General features: G+C 34.4%; 1 protein-coding gene across 1 annotated transcript in view; it reads left to right on the forward strand.

Moving 5' to 3' along the window:
• The first annotated feature begins 3730 nt into the window (after positions 1 to 3730).
• LOC138323717 (sushi, von Willebrand factor type A, EGF and pentraxin domain-containing protein 1-like) overlaps positions 3731 to 18007 on the forward strand; it is a 32617-nt gene continuing 18340 nt past the window's right edge. The window contains exons 1-5 of the mRNA XM_069268517.1: positions 3731 to 3885; positions 6988 to 7177; positions 8075 to 8200; positions 12219 to 12342; positions 16728 to 16849. Of these exons, the coding sequence (XP_069124618.1) occupies positions 3802 to 3885; positions 6988 to 7177; positions 8075 to 8200; positions 12219 to 12342; positions 16728 to 16849 (646 nt within the window). The 5' untranslated portion in view covers positions 3731 to 3801. The remainder of the gene's footprint in view (positions 3886 to 6987; positions 7178 to 8074; positions 8201 to 12218; positions 12343 to 16727; positions 16850 to 18007) is intronic.

Raw genomic sequence — 18007 nt, forward strand, 5'->3', positions numbered from 1 at the left:
CGAGTTTGAACATTTCATATACAGTGGGCTTCTCTGGCATATCACAGTAAAACCAACTAATCTAATTTCTATTAGAACTAGTTTGTTTCCGAAATATGTGCAGATTTTAATGTACTCTTAGACTGAATTGTCCCTTTAATTTGTAAACATCAGAGGTTTGTGGATACATGTATTTATCAATCATTTGCCAACAATTAGATTTGGTTTCATTAGGCGACAAAGTTCACTATGAATAGTTTTTAAGAGACCTCCAGAAGGGAAACTAATGTGATATGGAATTTAATAAACGAGTTCAATAATTTGATACATCATGAGCATTTAGAAGTGTGGTATATCAAATTATTTAACGATACATTTTACAGTATATACACATGTAAGATTCTATTTATCACATCTTTATATTGTCGTTATCATAATTCTTTCTATCTCAATGCTCACTTTTAAGTAAAGAAAATTAAATATGAAAATGACATTTTATTTTGTTGTTACCTCAATCCTTTCAATAGATCTAGGATACCGATTTCTTGTTTGAAACATTGCATGTTTTCTCGGCAACCAACGTATTTCTCATAATTAGTCACCTGCCCCCTCATTGTTCATTTTCTATTCAGATACCATTGTCCACTTAAAATATCGTGTTGGCTGCAATGAAAGCAAGACAACATGTCAACTGATAATCAATAGTTATTGGAACGAAGTCACGATGTTATCAAAAAGGAAGTTTAAATCGTAGCAAGACAATGACAAGTTTTTAAAAAAACTGTGCTCTCCTCTTATATAAGTCTGATATACTTAGCTTCAAATGAATGTTTTGAGTTTAATGGCCCACTACCTTTTTAAAATCGGAATGTAAAACGATATTGATAATTTTGTTGTTTTGAATTCAAGTTTAGATAGTTCTTTTTCTACATAAAAGGGAAAGATATTTTTGTTTTTTTGGGCTTCATTTGTGATTGAAAATTAATTTCTTTCCAATTATTATCTTATATCTGATATTAAGATAACTATGTGTTTCATCCAAGATCATATCTAATTGATATTTTCTAATGTAAGCAAATATTTAAGAATATAAATGCACTAATTATACAGTATATATGTTAGTTTACAAATTTTGAATTTAAAACCACCTAGGACAAATATTAACATTTCCACAAAAATCTTACGGGCTACATGTAAAAATCAGCCGTTGAAAGTTATTTATCTGGGTTTCAACTTATTTGAAAAAAAAACCTGCTAAAAGATTATGCCTATGTCATGTTTTCAAAAATTGTTTAAATCGGTAGGAGTTGGTATTATAAGAGTATTTGTAACAAACTCAAAACCTTTACTCTTATCATGTCAAACGTTTTAATTTTATAGCTTGAACAATCAATTTTTAGTCAAACTAATGTTGAGACCCATGTCTTTTTTTTAAAGTTAAAAACCGAAATTGTATCAAACATAAAATTCAATAAACGCTCAGGCTTGTTAGAAATTGGGACCTTTTTTTAATGATTGACATCGAATTTGATTTGTATAAGTTATATGACTTATTTCGCAATCGATGTAAAACAAAGTTTAAACAGTGAATCAAATCTTTCTAATACTGACTTAAAAAAATGTAGATATCTATCAAAGATATCTTAGTTGTACTTTTGTTCAGTTCTACATTTATGTATCTCACAGAATCGATATAAATATTTCGAAAGGGTGATCGAAAGAGAAAAATAAAATAAAAATATCCACGACCTCCTGGTTGCGAGCTCGAGACTCACAGCAGGGGGTATCTGTTGCAAAGAAATTGTTGCATTTCACTGTTCTCTCTCGGACATTCGCCCCCTCCTCAAGAAAGCTTGTGCCGTTATAAATGACCTCGCCCGCAGAGAACCTAAACCTATATCAAACAAGACAAACTCTTCTTTTGAAATACTACAATACTAGGAATACTTGTGTTGCAGTTCGTGTTTAATAATGAGCAATGTCTACAGAACGGACTGATACAATCTGAAATTCCAAATCAAACATGCCAATATCTCCTATCGAAAAGAGGGTTTGCTATCACAGTACACCTCCTGGATATAATATTGACATAAAGCATTGGGTTATTTTATAAACTATGTAAAGCATATCAAAGTAACACAATGTAATGCAATACCATAAAAACATTTATATTTTTCATATATTTTATATGATATCTTACAAACGACGAGATTTGGAATAGAAAAATTAAGTTTCCCTTCGATGTATTCCAATAAGCCCATGTAAGCTACTGTTTTTCATTTAGTATTTGTAAATTTTCAATTGTGGAATGCAAAATCAGCCGTAATTTGATTTTTCAAATGAAACAGCACATTTTCTTTTATTTGTTACAGTACAATGTGGGAGGCAACCCGCAACAATATCAATCTATTGTGAAAACGAAACAACAAAATGACCATTTATTTCGAGTGTTTTTGACTGCAAGTACATTATTTGCCATCTACAGTAGTTTTATATCTGTTAGTAAAAACACACCAGCCAGATAACAATAGTGTAATTGTCTCGTGTTACCTCATCTTATGAAAAATACGTATATCTATATAAGATATCTTGGCCCTGCAGGTAGGGCGTAAGAATTGTACCTGCTGCCCCTATTGCATGATCGTAAGAGGCGACTAAATTTATCTTTTCTCTTCTTCCTAACTGACTTTATCTTTCCTAATGCCTCCCTTGGCACCGCCTAACTGTTGGTCTTGAGTTGAGCGTTCGCCCCTGTGAGGAAGGCTCTGGGACGACTGGTTCGCCCGTTGTCAGTATAATGTGACCGGGTGGGGTGTGTTGCTTGGTGTCTTCGGCGGCATGCTTCAGTGATATAGCACTATAAAAAGGGCAACAGTTCCACTATACAAGAAGACACAACATGAATATACCGCAGTCTCCCAAAACACGCACCTCGCACAACATACACGCAACACAACGCATACATGGGAGGCCGTCCTTACATGACCATAGCTGTTAATAGGACGTTAATTAATCAAACAAATGAAAAATACGTATATCTATATAAGATATCTTATAATGTGTACAAAATTTCTTTAAGACATTTGATGAATTTTAAATAAGAAATCTTATATTTTGATATAAAGAGCCGCGCTTTTCGAGTGGTTAAGATCTCTGAATACTGATTGGATTCTATGTGGGCAGTTACCATATACTGACAGCAGGTCGGTAGTGTTTCACCGAGTACGCCATTTTTCCTCCATCATCAAACCTGGCAAGCTCTTAAATGACACTGGCTGTTAATAGGATGTAAAACTAAAACAACCAATATATGTTTATAAGAAAACGATATGTTATAACTAATAAGATATAAATATATAAGATATAAACAAAACTTCAGTAATACAATTGATTTCATTTATGCATGCGTGTATTTGAGAAATCTTAGGAACGATATTGAATTGATTGATATGGAATTAACTGTTTTGTTATTATATTAAAGTATTTTGTATCATCTATGACAAGCCAAAGTGTCATTTATTTACGTTGGTCCAAAATACAACCAAATCTGTAAGATATCTTATAAAGGATATAAAATATCTTATATATTTATTACTACCGTATACGTATATAAGATATATTAATTCCATTCCTAAAAATTCTCAAATATTAACATGCATACATAAAAACAGTTATGGGTACTATCAAAATACATTATACATGTGTTGTATTATTGAAGTTTTGTTTAGAAAACAAAAGTACAGGACGTCAGTGCAGCCGGGTGCAGTTCAAATAGATAGTAAATTACTTACATATACCTAGCTAATAGATCTACATAAAGGTATGTGTTTACCTGTTCAGGTAAGGACTACAGAAATGCACTCACTGATAACACTGGCGTTGAGCATTATCGTCTTTCAAAAAGCGGTAAGAAACATTTTTATACTCTTATTTAAGAGACATAACATTGTGATTGAATCAACGTTGGTGGTATTTGTCTTTAGTAGTATAATTTTTCAAAAAGACGAAAAAATAAACTACAAACGCTTTGATAAAATCAAATCAACATGATCAATGACTGAATAATTCGTCAACAACTTTCACTGCTTTATTACACAGTCTAATGAATATATGTGTAATTTAAGCTTTTTGCCATGAAAGCTTATGTAACATTAAATAATGTTGTTTTATGTCGATTTGATATCAAATGGTGGCTTCGTCCGAACTGTGCCTCAATATCTATGACTTGAGTTAATGATAAGGGACATTTATTTTAACTTCCTTTAACACAAGTAACAATACAATCAACAGACTAAAAGATGACATAGCAAAAGTTCTTAATAGTCAGCAACTTGTCCAGTTCTGAAAATTAATGCTTTCTATCTGTACAGGGTATTATAGTTACATACATGCACAACTTATATAAGATTCCTTTTTTGTCTAGAAAGGATTTTGAAAGCACTTAAGAATCAGCTCTGGTGGGGTTTCAGTCTCGTTTAAGTTTCGTTTCAACAATAATCAAAGAGTTTATGTGATTATCAAAATTGTCTCTATTCGTAGCAAGTTGCCATATACAAAATAAATCGAAATATTAGACTTTTATTGTTAAAAAAATATACACAAATTTTAAGAGGTGGTTAATTTGGCGGTTATTTTGAAAAAGTGCATTTCTTACACTTTGTAGAGGGGCGAAATCTCAGGAAAATTTGACTTTTCACTAGAGCAGATTCCTAAATCAGATAGGTTTGATTTTTAGATAAAGCAACAAGCTACAAAGGACTAGATGCGGTAAGGGCTCTTTTTGGCCCCTAAATTTACCAAATTTCAAACCAGGTATTTAGAAATTAAGTTGCTGCGTTTGAAATATTGAATAGGCCCCTGATAAAAACTTAAAGATGCTCAACCGCCGACAAAGCATAAATGATATTCATCAGTTGAACAATAATTGGTGTTTGATCATGTATATATATGTCTAATTAACACAAAAAATAATATAAAATAATTTATTTCGCCTTTGGTGCATGCGCAATCAGTACTTCCTTCCATATAGAATATAGTGACACGGAATTTTTTCGGGATGCAATTAATTATTTTTCATATTTTTAACTTGAAGTAAAATTAGAAGCTCAAACTTTTCAATGGTGGTAATGGTGTAAAGTAAGTAACTTTTGTAACTGAAGAAAAATACTAAATCGTCTGCTCCTGTTTTTGATAGTGAAAAAATACTATCCGTCAGCGGTGGAGCATCTTTAATATAATGAAATGCTTATTTGCTCGACAGAAAGTATGTTTTTGCTAAATAACCATGGTAACTTTGCATAAATTATGCAAATTTGAAAAATTGGTCAATTTTGGCCTATTTTGATAGTTTTTCTTTTAAAAGCAATAGAGCACAACCTAGAACAAACTTTATATTTTAAGGGAATTTGCAGACACGAAGAATACATCATTTTGAGAAATATAAAGTTTGTTCTAGAATGCGCTCTATGTTTTTTTTTTAATTCAGCTTTTTTGTTGTTACATTCATTTTCCATGTTACAAATTAACACACAGTAAGAAAAACAAATGGCATACATGTACTGAAAGTTCAGGAAGTTGTCAATTATAACTACATACATAAACTATGTAAATCTAATTTGTATCTTTCTTCCGCTAATCTCCAAAAAAATGGCCACAAAAATCCACTTTTGCTTTATTTTGTTTTTTTTTTTCTCTCTGAATATGAAATTAAATCAAAATTTTCAATTTCTTTGTAAAATAAAGTATAAGCTTTCCACTCTCCAATAGAAGGAGTTTTTGATTTTAATTTACAATAGTATATATAATATTTCAGCAATAATATCAAAAAATTCAATTCATAGCTAAAAACATTGTCTACAATACCAAAAACCATTATCATTGGGTCTCTGCCCAGCTCAATTTCATAGTTTGATTTTAATAAATTCAAAAAGGATGTCCAAAGAGATTGAACATGGCAACATTCCCAAAAGAGGTGCATGAGTGTTTCTCGACCATCTTTGCAAAAAGAACATCTTTCTGTTTCACTCATTTTACATTGCATTAATTTGCAATTGGTATATATTATTTTATGGAGAAATTTAAATTTAAAGTTTTGAAGTTTTATATCATCTGTAACATTATAAGGTATGATAAAAATCTTATTCCAGACCTCTCTTGGGATGTTGACATGCAAAATCTCCTGCCATGAATTTTGACTTTTAAGTGGATATTCAATAATAGGTTTTAGCATAAGATGGTAAAAGTATTTTGTAATCTTATCATATTTCATAAGATATTGAATATTTGTTTTTATTCAAATTGATTAAGTCATTTTCCTATTGAAGCAATATACTCTTCCATTGCCTTGGAATTGAATTCATTACACTATAAAATTCAAGAAAATTAATTGTCAGGTTATATTTATCACAAAACCTTTCATAAGTTACAAGTACATTGTTTTCTATCAAATCATTAATAAAAAAAGATATTTTTTTCACACCAATGTTTGTAGATAAAAGTTTTGTTATCAATCTTAATGAAATTATTTAACCATAATGGTTGTGAGGCAACTAAAACTGGGGTTGTGGGAAGTTCCTCTCCACTTAACTCAGCCCATATCTTAAAAATTTCTTTTGCGCTCTATGTTAACTAGATGAAAAACTACATAAAAATGCCAATTTTGATGAATTTTTCACATTTTGCATAATTTATGTATAATAAAAATGGTTGCCATGGCAACTGGAACTGCTATATTACCAAAAAACACTATCAAATATGTCAGGTATATAGTTAATATTTGAAATGCAAGATTAACGTCTTTAAATAACATATTTTTAAAAAATAGCAGATTTGGGGGCCACAAAAGACCCTTACCATACCTAGTCCTTTACACACGTATATGACGTAATAATTTAAAGATATGGAAAACGGAAAAGGACTTTCCGTATCTTAATACTTTAAACATAGAATTATTAGTGAAAATTTGTGTTATCTTCAACTTTATGTAATATATTTATTTGCACTTAATAGATCGGGAAATGCTTGATTAAAAATGGCGATCTCTGTGACGTCATGCAGTGTACGGATAAAAGTGGCAGATTCTACATAAGCAGGTCACACGCAGAAGATGGATCTACTTGTTTTTTCCGATGTGCCAATGAAACCTTTACTACATGGAAAACATGTTCCGACGGAATTTGGTCCTTATCTGACTCAGATGGTAAATATGTGATAAATCCCTTATTTATAATTTTGAATGTGATCCTGTTGCTCACATAATTACATTTTATTTACGGATTGATACTTAAGGTGTTAGTTTCCGATGATATTGAACCTGGGCCGTTTTCGTTTATTCGGAACAACCGGTTCGACCGTTGGTTAAAGTAATTATTTCAAGTATAAGTCCTGACGGACCTGCAGTTTTTGATACAGGCCTGTGAGGGCTTTGCCAAGGCTCGTCTGAAAACAATATACAATCACCAGGTCCGTCTTTAATTAATAAACGAACAACTAGGTCCAACCAGCCAAACCGTATAATCGAAAACGGCCCTGTTATTTTATCTAAATGCATTCAAAGTAATTTTCTTCTATACATGAAAATCACCATTAATAAAAATGTTCTTTGATATATGTATTCTTAATAATTGTTATTTATACGAATGCATTTATCAAGAAGAAATGCATAATTGATTTCTGAGAGTAATGATGTAAAAAACAAATGCGTTTAAATTACGTGAAATAAATTCGCAAAAAAAAAGATTAATCAAAATTTTGTAGTTTAATTGTTTATTCATTATATATTAGACATTAAATATCAATATAAGTTTTGTGGGGTTATTAATCTTATCGTTCAAAGTTTTTTTGATAATTTATTCATAATTTAAAACGGAAAATTGTTCAGGGGTTATTGGAGCTTGAAGCATTGTCATAATTCGAGCGTCTGCATGAAAACATCACGCGTACTCATTCTTACCTTCAAACTTCATTATTGAGTTCGTCATTAACATTAGTACATGTATCTCATTACTGGCTTCATATATAGCTAAATATAATTTCAATTTATCATACATATATGTCATTGAAATGAAATAAATTATATGTCTGAATTATCATATAGGATACCATTCACAAATACGACATGGTTATGGACAATTGGTAAGGACAAAAAGAGGGTGGTTTGGGAGTTTGTTCCACACCATTTCATGCATTGGAACTTTAGGACTGGTGTGTGGACATCGACATCGTAAGTATTTTTCATAACTACACAAAATTTATAATAACATTATTCATAAGTTTAATTAACAGATAATACTCATGTGATTGATTATTTTACGATAGCCCATATTGTCATTTTTATTGACTTATATTGATCAAAGACACAACTAGATTAATGTATCTTTAAAAAAAGTAAGCATTGTTTAAAGATATACCATGAACTTTTAAAGATATTTCATACAGTTTATATGATAACTGATAATTTGTATATTAGGCCAAACAAGATATATGTCTGTTTAGGGTTACAATGGCAAAAAAAATTAGTAGGTCGGGATTTTTTACTTCTTTCACTCTAAAATAATGGCCAGAACCAGAGTCTGACATCGAAATTCCGACTTTTAATTTTTTTTCGTAGAAAAGTGGAGAAAGAAATTAGGGTCGGGGGTAAAAATTAGGGTCGGTCGGGTAACCGTAAGCAGACATATTTTTTGACCTAAAGACGTGTTTATATTTGAATTAGACAGGTAATAAAAACGGTACCTTATTTACTTTTTGTCGTAACAAATATGACATTAAATAAAATTAATGGATAGTTATGGATTTCAGCGTTTAAGATATATAATCAAAATGTTTGAAGATGGCTCCGTAAACGAAGGTTGGGAAGTAAATATACTCTAAATTAGATCTTTTACCTTTCACATACCTCATTATCTCTACATCAGAGGGTCATGTTAACGCTAAGAATTGTCCATTAAAAAAGCATTTGAGTCAAGTGTTTTGAATATAATGGTCAGCTGTGTATATACTAAGTTTACTTATCATGATGATACTAAATGTTAAATGGTGGCAGGAATATGAAAACTTATAGATAAGTTCATCTTGCTGTCATATAAGCAATACAGGCCCTTTGGGACACTTATATTGTTGGGTCATGAGTGCATAGAATTTGTTGCAATAGATGCGATATATTTCTAAATCATTTTCCTCGGCAAACATTTTGTTTGAGATGATAAAATTTGATTTATTTTTATCAGTGCATGTGGCGAATCTAACAACCTGTAGTTAATGTTCCTTTTTAAGTGGAAATGGTATCCAGGGTAGGTCTGATTGGTAGTCCAGGGGACATAGCTCATCATGGGGTAAAGTGATAAGGGGAGGTAACTCTCCAGCAGATGGGTGATAGATCCAAGGTTAGGTGTTGGTTACGAGGTCATCAAGGTGTTTTATATGCAACTGCTTGGCGCACGGTGTTCGCCTGGTTTCCCAGGGAACGGCCCTATAGTGTTGCTGTTTGTCGGGTCACCATACAGGTGAGCATTCAGCTAATTGCTGTTTGTCTGTCACCATGCGGGTGAGCATTCAGCTGGTTGCTGTTTGTCTGTCACCATGCTAATGGACATTCAGTTGGAAATATCAGACTCTTGCTAAGTTTAAGGTTTATGTATTTATTGATTCATGCTGCTTCCTTATGATTCATAAAATATGTGTCCTTTCCTCAGCAAAGTGTTTTGTGTTATTTTATGGACTAATGGTATAAAATACATGTAATTGCAAATTATAAACTTATAGTCAATGAATATTATTGATGGGATGGGATTACGGAGGGGGAACTTGTATGTTTCTTAATCTTTTAATTTATAGTGTTCACAAATCAACAAAGGAATACGAATGTCCACAAATACATGTAGTTTCTAAAGCTCCAAACAATATCAAATATTTAATATACATCCACAAAAATATGTTGTAATAATCTAAGTTAAACTCACTCTATATTGTAGTTCTCCCATTCTAAACTAATATGGCTGAAATAATTAAAGATAGTACACCATTGACGAATGGTATTTTTTCTCTATCAAAACAGGAGCAGACGAATAAGTAGTTCTCTTCAGTTAAAAAGGTTATTATTTTACACCATTATCACAACTGAAAGGTTTGAGCTTGTTATCTTACTTCAAGAAACAATTTTTCCATTTTACTTTCAGTTTCCCGTTTGATCTATGTTAAACCAGATAGGCAATATCAGGCTATGAACTCCAATCTGGTCAAGCGTATGGATATTTAACGTTTCCGCCGCGTCACGGACAATGTATACCATGTATACTTACGCCTATAGATAACGGTCAAATGATTTAAAAAGTGGTTTCAAAGTTATGCAGTCTTTGAAATACAACAATATTATCGTGTTGGCAAAATAGCAAGTATTGAAAAACATCATCGTATAGTTTTCGTTTGTTCGCTTGTTTCAAACCGTTTTGTGTTGAACTATATTCAGAAGCTGATGCCATGGCTGTTCCGTTTATTCAACTTGGTGACGTCAACACTAGCGCAAGCGGGAAATTCAAAAGCTATACGTGTATAATTTTGAATTTTAATAATTGTTATGGAAATATAAGTAATAAACTGTTACCAGATTGGACATACAGTTGATATGAAGCCCATCCGTCCGAAAGATAAATATTCATGGCGCCCTAACGGGCGCCATTCTATTTATTTTCCTTCTGGATGGGTTTCATATCAACTGTATGTCCAATCTGGTAACAGTTTATTGCTTAAATATTTCATTGCGTCCCGTAAAACCTCCACGGCACTATGCCCCATATGAAATGAAGTACTGATTGTACATGCACCAAAAGTAAAAGGGATTATTTAATATCTATTTTTGTGTAAGAAGACACATCGTGTATGCTCTGGTGCGGTGGAGCATCTTAAGATACAAAGACATAGAACTTGAAATGCGAGTTCCATTCACTCTCCAGTGATATGTTTAACTTAATTGACTACCATTCAAACAGCGAATTATGTACAGCAACTCTATTTTGATGTACAAGGTTCTAAACAATCTAGCTCCCGATTACTTAAACAATGTTAAGTTGTCATCGGAAATCCAAACAAGGACAACAAAATCATCAACTCAGAATGTGTTTTACTTGCCATCTTTTTAAACAAATATATTCAAGAGATCTTTTATGTAAAAGTCTTCTGTCTTTTAAAAAATGTGCTAAACAATATTTAATGTTGAAGCTAAGACAACAAGTACTTATTTTGTTCATTTTATGAACAGAGAATTCATGTGATATGTAGTAGTCTGAAATGTTTTAACGATTATGGTGTGTGCACAAACATGGCCAAAGCTCAGTTGACGTGGCTATAGTTGATACGACCAACACTGAGGCTGAGCTCTCGCCAAGATTAATCAGACTACTTGTGATGCGAAAACACTGTGGTACCTCTTGTATTTTTTTTATTTTCTTCTACATCCAGTCTTAATATTTCTATTATTATTCTCTCTCATTTTTTTTAAATTGAAGTGTGATATGTTGTTATTTGTCATTCGTCTTCTAATATATATATTTTATCACAAAATTTCTACATTATGCACTTTTACTACCCTATAAATGTAAATATTATATAGATTGTACATTTGTACTTGACCAGATGTTAGACGAGTCTTTGGCTGAATATGTTATCAAGTCTAAATAAAGTATATTATTAATATTATTAACTTTCTGGAAATAGATCATTTCCCCTCCCCCTTCTTAAAACCAACATTCTTTACCACTCTAACAGGGCCCGATCGGTACATCACCTTGTTGACAAGTACAACCTAACTTCACTCTATGAATGCTAGATAATGGATAATATGGCTGAAGGAGTTCTCTCCCTTATTTGATAATTAAAATTGATAATTAAAATTTATGTATATATATAGTGGTATAGTGTTATACAAGAAATATAAATATTATTATCAGATAAGCTTAACATATGTTGTTAAAAACACAACATCTCTTTGGAGTTGAAAATGTACAAAGAAGACCATCAGTGATACTATGCACACTACCTCATCTTTTAAAAAGACATAGAATGCGAAAAAAGTACCTTGTATAAAGATAAATGATGACTACTTAACTTCCTTCATACATACGTCGTCTTTGTTAAAATGATGTTTACAATTACAACATGGTAATGACTATTTTCCATTTCAATAACAGATATGAGTGTACTGTAACCCCAATATGTATATAATGTTTTATGTTTATACCACTCAGGTGATAAGGAACCACCATCGGTGACATGCCCACCTGATATAAGAAAAGATTCCGATGATTTCCAAGATTACGCGACTGTTTCATGGATGGAACCAATGGCCATTGACGACGGGCATTCCGTCAGGTAGATGTAGTTTCATATATACATGTACGTACATTAATCAAATTAGTTAAAATGTGTTGTTTCTTGTCTTCGCACGTAAATGTGCAACTATAAATAATTTAATAATATTCTTATCTTTATTATGACTTTATGCATTGAATTAAACGTTTATGAGACTGAAGGATATCCTTGAATTAAACATTATCCTATGAACAGTCAATGTCATCTTATTAAAAGGAATGTTGTGTTTTGTCTCTTTGCAATTTCGTGGAAACACCTGCAAATTGTCTAGTGCTATTTCTTTGTATCATGTTGTCAAAAACCCTATCCAGTCACACCATCAAACCAATGAAAGGCATACCATATCCAGTCGCACCATCAAAACACTGAAAGGCATACCCCATCCAGTCACACCATCAAAACACTGAAAGGCATACCCCATCAAGTCACACCATCAAAACCACTGAAAGGCATACCCCATCTAGTCACACCATCAAACCACTGAAAGGCATACCCCATCCAGTCATACCATCAAAACACTGAAAGGCATACCCCATCCAGTCACACCATTAAACCACTCAAAGGCATACCCCATCCAGTCACACCATCAAAACACTGAAAGGCATACCCTATCCAGTGACACCATCAAACCACTGAAAGGTATTCCCCATCCAGTCATACCATCAAAACACTGAAAAGCATACCCCATCCAGTCATACCATCAAAACACTGAAAGGTATACCCCATCCAGTCATACCATCAAACCACTGAAAGGCATACCCCATCCAGTCACACCATCAAAACACTGAAAGGTATACCCCATCCAGTCACACCATCAAAACACTGAAAGGTATACCCAATCCAGTCACACCATCAAAACACTGAAAGGCATACCCCTTCCAGTCACACCATCAAAACACTGAAAGGCATACCCCATCCAGTCACACCATCAAAACACTGAAAGGCATACCCCATCCAGTCAAACCATCAAAACACTGAAAGGTATACCCCATCCAGTCACACCATCAAACCACTGAAAGGCATACCCCATCCAGTCACACCATCAAACCACTGAAAGGCATACCCCATCCAGTCACACCATCAAAGCACTGAAAGGCATACCCCATCCAGTCACACCATCAAACCACTGAAAGGCATACCCCATCCAGTCACACCATCAAACCACTGAAAGGCATACCCCATCCAGTCACACCATCAAACCACTGAAAGGCATACCCCATCCAGTCACACCGATCAAACCACTGAAAGGCATACCCCATCCAGTCACACGATCAAACCACTGAAAGGCATACCCCATCCAGTCACACCATCAAACCACTGAAAGGCATACCCCATCACGAAAGGTCACACCACCATCAAACCACTGAAAGGCATACCCCATCCAGTCACACCATCAAAACCACTGAAAGGCATACCCCATCCAGTCACACCATCAAAACACTGAAAGGCATACCCCATCCAGTCACACCATCAAAACACTGAAAGGCATACCCCATCCAGTCAACCATCAAAACACTGAAAGGTCATACCCTATCCAGTCACACCATCAAACCACTGAAAGGCATACCCCATCCAGTCACACCATCAAACCACTGAAAGGTATACCCCATCCAGTCACACCATCAAACCACTGAAAGGCATACCCCATCCAGTCACACCATCAAACCACTGAAAGGTATACCCCATCCAGTCACACCATCAAACCACTGAAAGGCATACCCCATCCAGTCACACCATCAAAACACTGAAAGGTATACCCCATCCAGTCACACCATCAAACCACTGAAAGGTATACCCCATCCAGTCACACCATCAAAACACTGAAAGGTATACCCCATCCAGTCACACCATCAAACCACTGAAAGGCATACCCCATCCAGTACACAACACATACCCACCAGTCACACCATCAAACCACTGAAAGGCATACCCCATCCAGTCACACCATCAAACCACTGAAAGGCATACCCCATCCAGTCACACCATCAAACACTGAAAGGCATACCCCATCCAGTCACACCATCAAAGCACTGAAAGGCATACCCCATCCAGTCACACCATCGAAAACACTGAAAGGCATACCCCATCCAGTCACACTATCAAAACACTGAAAGGCATACCCCATCCAGTCACACTATCAAAACACTGAAAGGCATACCCCATCCAGTCACACCATCAAAACACTGAAAGGAATACCCCATCCAGTCATAACATCAAAACACTGAAAGGTCTATCCCCATCCAGTCACACCATCAAACCACTGAAAGGCATACCCCATCCAGTCACACTATCAAACCACTGAAAGGTATACCCCATCCAGTCACACCATCAAAACAATGAAAGGCATACCCCATCCAGTCATACACATCAAACCACTGAAAGGCATACCCCATCCAGTCACACCATCGAACCATTGAAAGCATACCCCATCCAGTCACACCATCAAACCACTGAAAGGCATACCCCATCCAGTCACACCATCAAACCACTGAAAGGCATACCCCATCCAGTCACACCATCAAAACACTGAAAGGCATACCCCATCCAGTCACACCATCAAACCACTGAAAGGCATACCCCATCCAGTCACACCATCAAACCACTGAAAGGCATACCCCATCCAGTCACACCATCAAAACCACTGAAAGGCATACCCCATCCAGTCACACCATCAAAACCACTGAAAGGCATACCCCATCCAGTCACACCATCAACCACTGAAAGGCATACCCCATCCAGTCAACCATCAAACACTGAAAGGTATACCCCATCCAGTCACACCATCAAACCACTGAAATGCATACCCCATCCAGTCACACCATCAAAACACTGAAAGTTATACCCCATCCAGTCACACCATCAAAACACTGAAAGGCATACCCCATCCAGTCACACCATCAAAACACTGAAAGGCATACCCCATCCAGTCACACCATCAAACCACTGAAAGGCATACCCCATCCAGTCATACCATCAAAATGTACACTGAAAGGTCTATACATCCAGTCACACCATCAAACCACTGAAAGGCATACCCCATCCAGTCACACCATCAAACCACTGAAAGGCATACCCCATCCAGTCACACCATCAAAACCACTGAAAGGCATACCCCATCCAGTCACACCATCAAACCACTGAAAGGCATACCTCATCCAGTCACACTATCAAAACCACTGAAAGGCATACCCCATCAGTCACACCATCAAAACACTGAAAGGTATACCCCATCCAGTCACACCATCAAACCACTGAAAGGCATACCCCATCCAGTCACACCATCAAAACACTGAAAGGCATACCCCATCCAGTCACACCATCAAACCACTGAAAGGCATACCACATCCAGTCACACCAAATGGCAATGGGTAAACCAGTCTTCTTGCTCTCGTTATGCTGAACGTTAAACAGGATCATGAATTACCACTTGAATATACTATGGTGAGTGTCTGGGCTGGGGACAGAACCCAGAGGTTTCCTCAAACACAGAGAATACCCAACAGGTAAAAACGAGAAAAAACTTTAGAGGAAAGAGACACTCAGCAATATAAAATCAGGGGAAAAAAAAAGAAAATATTATTCCCAAATTCCATTGCCCTTTATGATAATGCTGTGAGGACAGAGGTACAATTCTAACGCTTTACATACATTGAGGACTGTATGAAATAATTGTCATTAATGTCTTTACAAACAACTTAGGTAGTTAAGGCAGTTTTCACTTCATTTACGAGATAAAACACTTTAAAGAAACACAAAAGGATACAAGGCTATACATTAATCTTCAAAACGAATTCTTGTTTCCGATCTACGCAGTTTTTTTAAATGAATGCATTGTATAAGATGTTCTTCGGATATGATTAAAGCCAAACCAGCAATGATTTCCATAAAAAATTGAGTTCATGTCATCGCTTCATAAAGTATCAGATTTTCATTTTTGTAATACCTTGTTGGATAAAGTATTAGTCTTTGATATTTCAGTGATATAGAGTTGTTTAGATTAGAAATTGTATTTTTTGAATAGACTTTTTAAACTAGGAGATCTTTATTGTTACGATTAAATTTCAACTAATTTCTACTAATTAAGACTTTTTAACTTGTACTTATTTTTTTAAATATCTATTTGTTGTTTCTTTCATGTTTTCTTGTTAAATGTCATTCTTTATATTATAAAATGAAATAAAGAGAATAATGCTCTTCGGATATGATTAAAACTTAACCGGTGCTATGATTTTCATAAAACTATATCAAAATGTTTATAGTCGCATACTAGCAAACTTTAATACTCCTCAACGAGTAACGCATGGGCATTTACCTGATAAAATCACTCAGTAGAAAACTATAGAAAAAAGATATTATTTTATACATCCAATAAACTCCTCTTTCAGGCCTAGACGTGTCGGTCTTGCTCCGGGTCTGCAGTTCTCCAAAGGCATTACTACCATCAGCTACTATGTCAGAGACAGTAGTGGGAACATGGCCAGTTGTTCATTCAACATTCATGTAACAGGTAAATTTCGTCGTCTACATTATGTTTTCAGTTGAAACGATATCGATTAATTGATGATTTTAATGCAAAAATTTGATACAGTATTACGCATATTCAATAAGCATCTTGGTATAAATATGAATATTTACATTTTGCCATACAAATTCCCATTAATCTAATGACAATAGTGTGTATTATAAGTGAATAAATACAGTCTCGATTTGGTGTCGTATTAGATATATTCATGAATAGAAGGCCTTTTTACTGACACTTAGTTATACAGTCTCGATTTGGTGTCGTATTAGATATATTCATGAATAGAAGGCCTTTTTACTGACACTTAGTTATAACAGTCTCGATTTGGTGTCGTATTAGATATATTCATGAATAGAAGGTCTTTTTACTGACACTTAGTTATAACAGTCTCGATTTGGTGTCGTATTAGATATATTTCATGAATAGAAGGCCTCTTTACTGACACTTAGTTATACAGTCTCGATTTGGTGTCGTATTAGATATATTCATGAATAGAAGGCCTTTTTACTGACACTTAGTTATACAGTCTCGATTTGATGTCGTATTAGATATATATTCATGAATAGAAAGCCTTTTTTACTGACACTTAGTTATACAGTCTCGATTTGGTGTCGTATTAGATATATTCATGAATAGAAGGCCTTTTTACTGACACTTAGTTACACAGTCTCGATTTGGTGTCGTATTAGATATATTCATGAATAGAAGGCCTTTTTACTGACACTTAGTTATACAGTCTCGATTTGGTGTCGTATTAGATATATTCATGAATAGAAGGCCTTTTTACTGACACTTAGTTATACAGTCTCGATTTTGTGTCGTATTAGATATATTCATGAATAGAAGGTCTTTTTACTGACACTTAGTTAGTGTGGGCGTAAATTGACACGCACAGTAGTCAAATGAGCCAGTTCAGTAATCAAATATCTTTTTAAAGTCTGGATTATTATTGGGAAACTGAAAGGTACAAGTGTAATTGCAAAACAGCGAATTTTGTCCTTTAGCAAATCGTTATATGAACTATTTTATCACATTGGTTGTTAAGTTTAAATGGATGAAGCGGGGAAATTAATATCTCATCTAAAAATATAAAGTTATGTTTTACTGTAAAATAGAAAATATAAAAACAACAATTAAAGGATC

Source organism: Argopecten irradians, chromosome 5, assembly GCF_041381155.1.
Source record: "Argopecten irradians isolate NY chromosome 5, Ai_NY, whole genome shotgun sequence".
NCBI classification, from domain to species: Eukaryota; Metazoa; Mollusca; class Bivalvia; order Pectinida; family Pectinidae; genus Argopecten; species Argopecten irradians.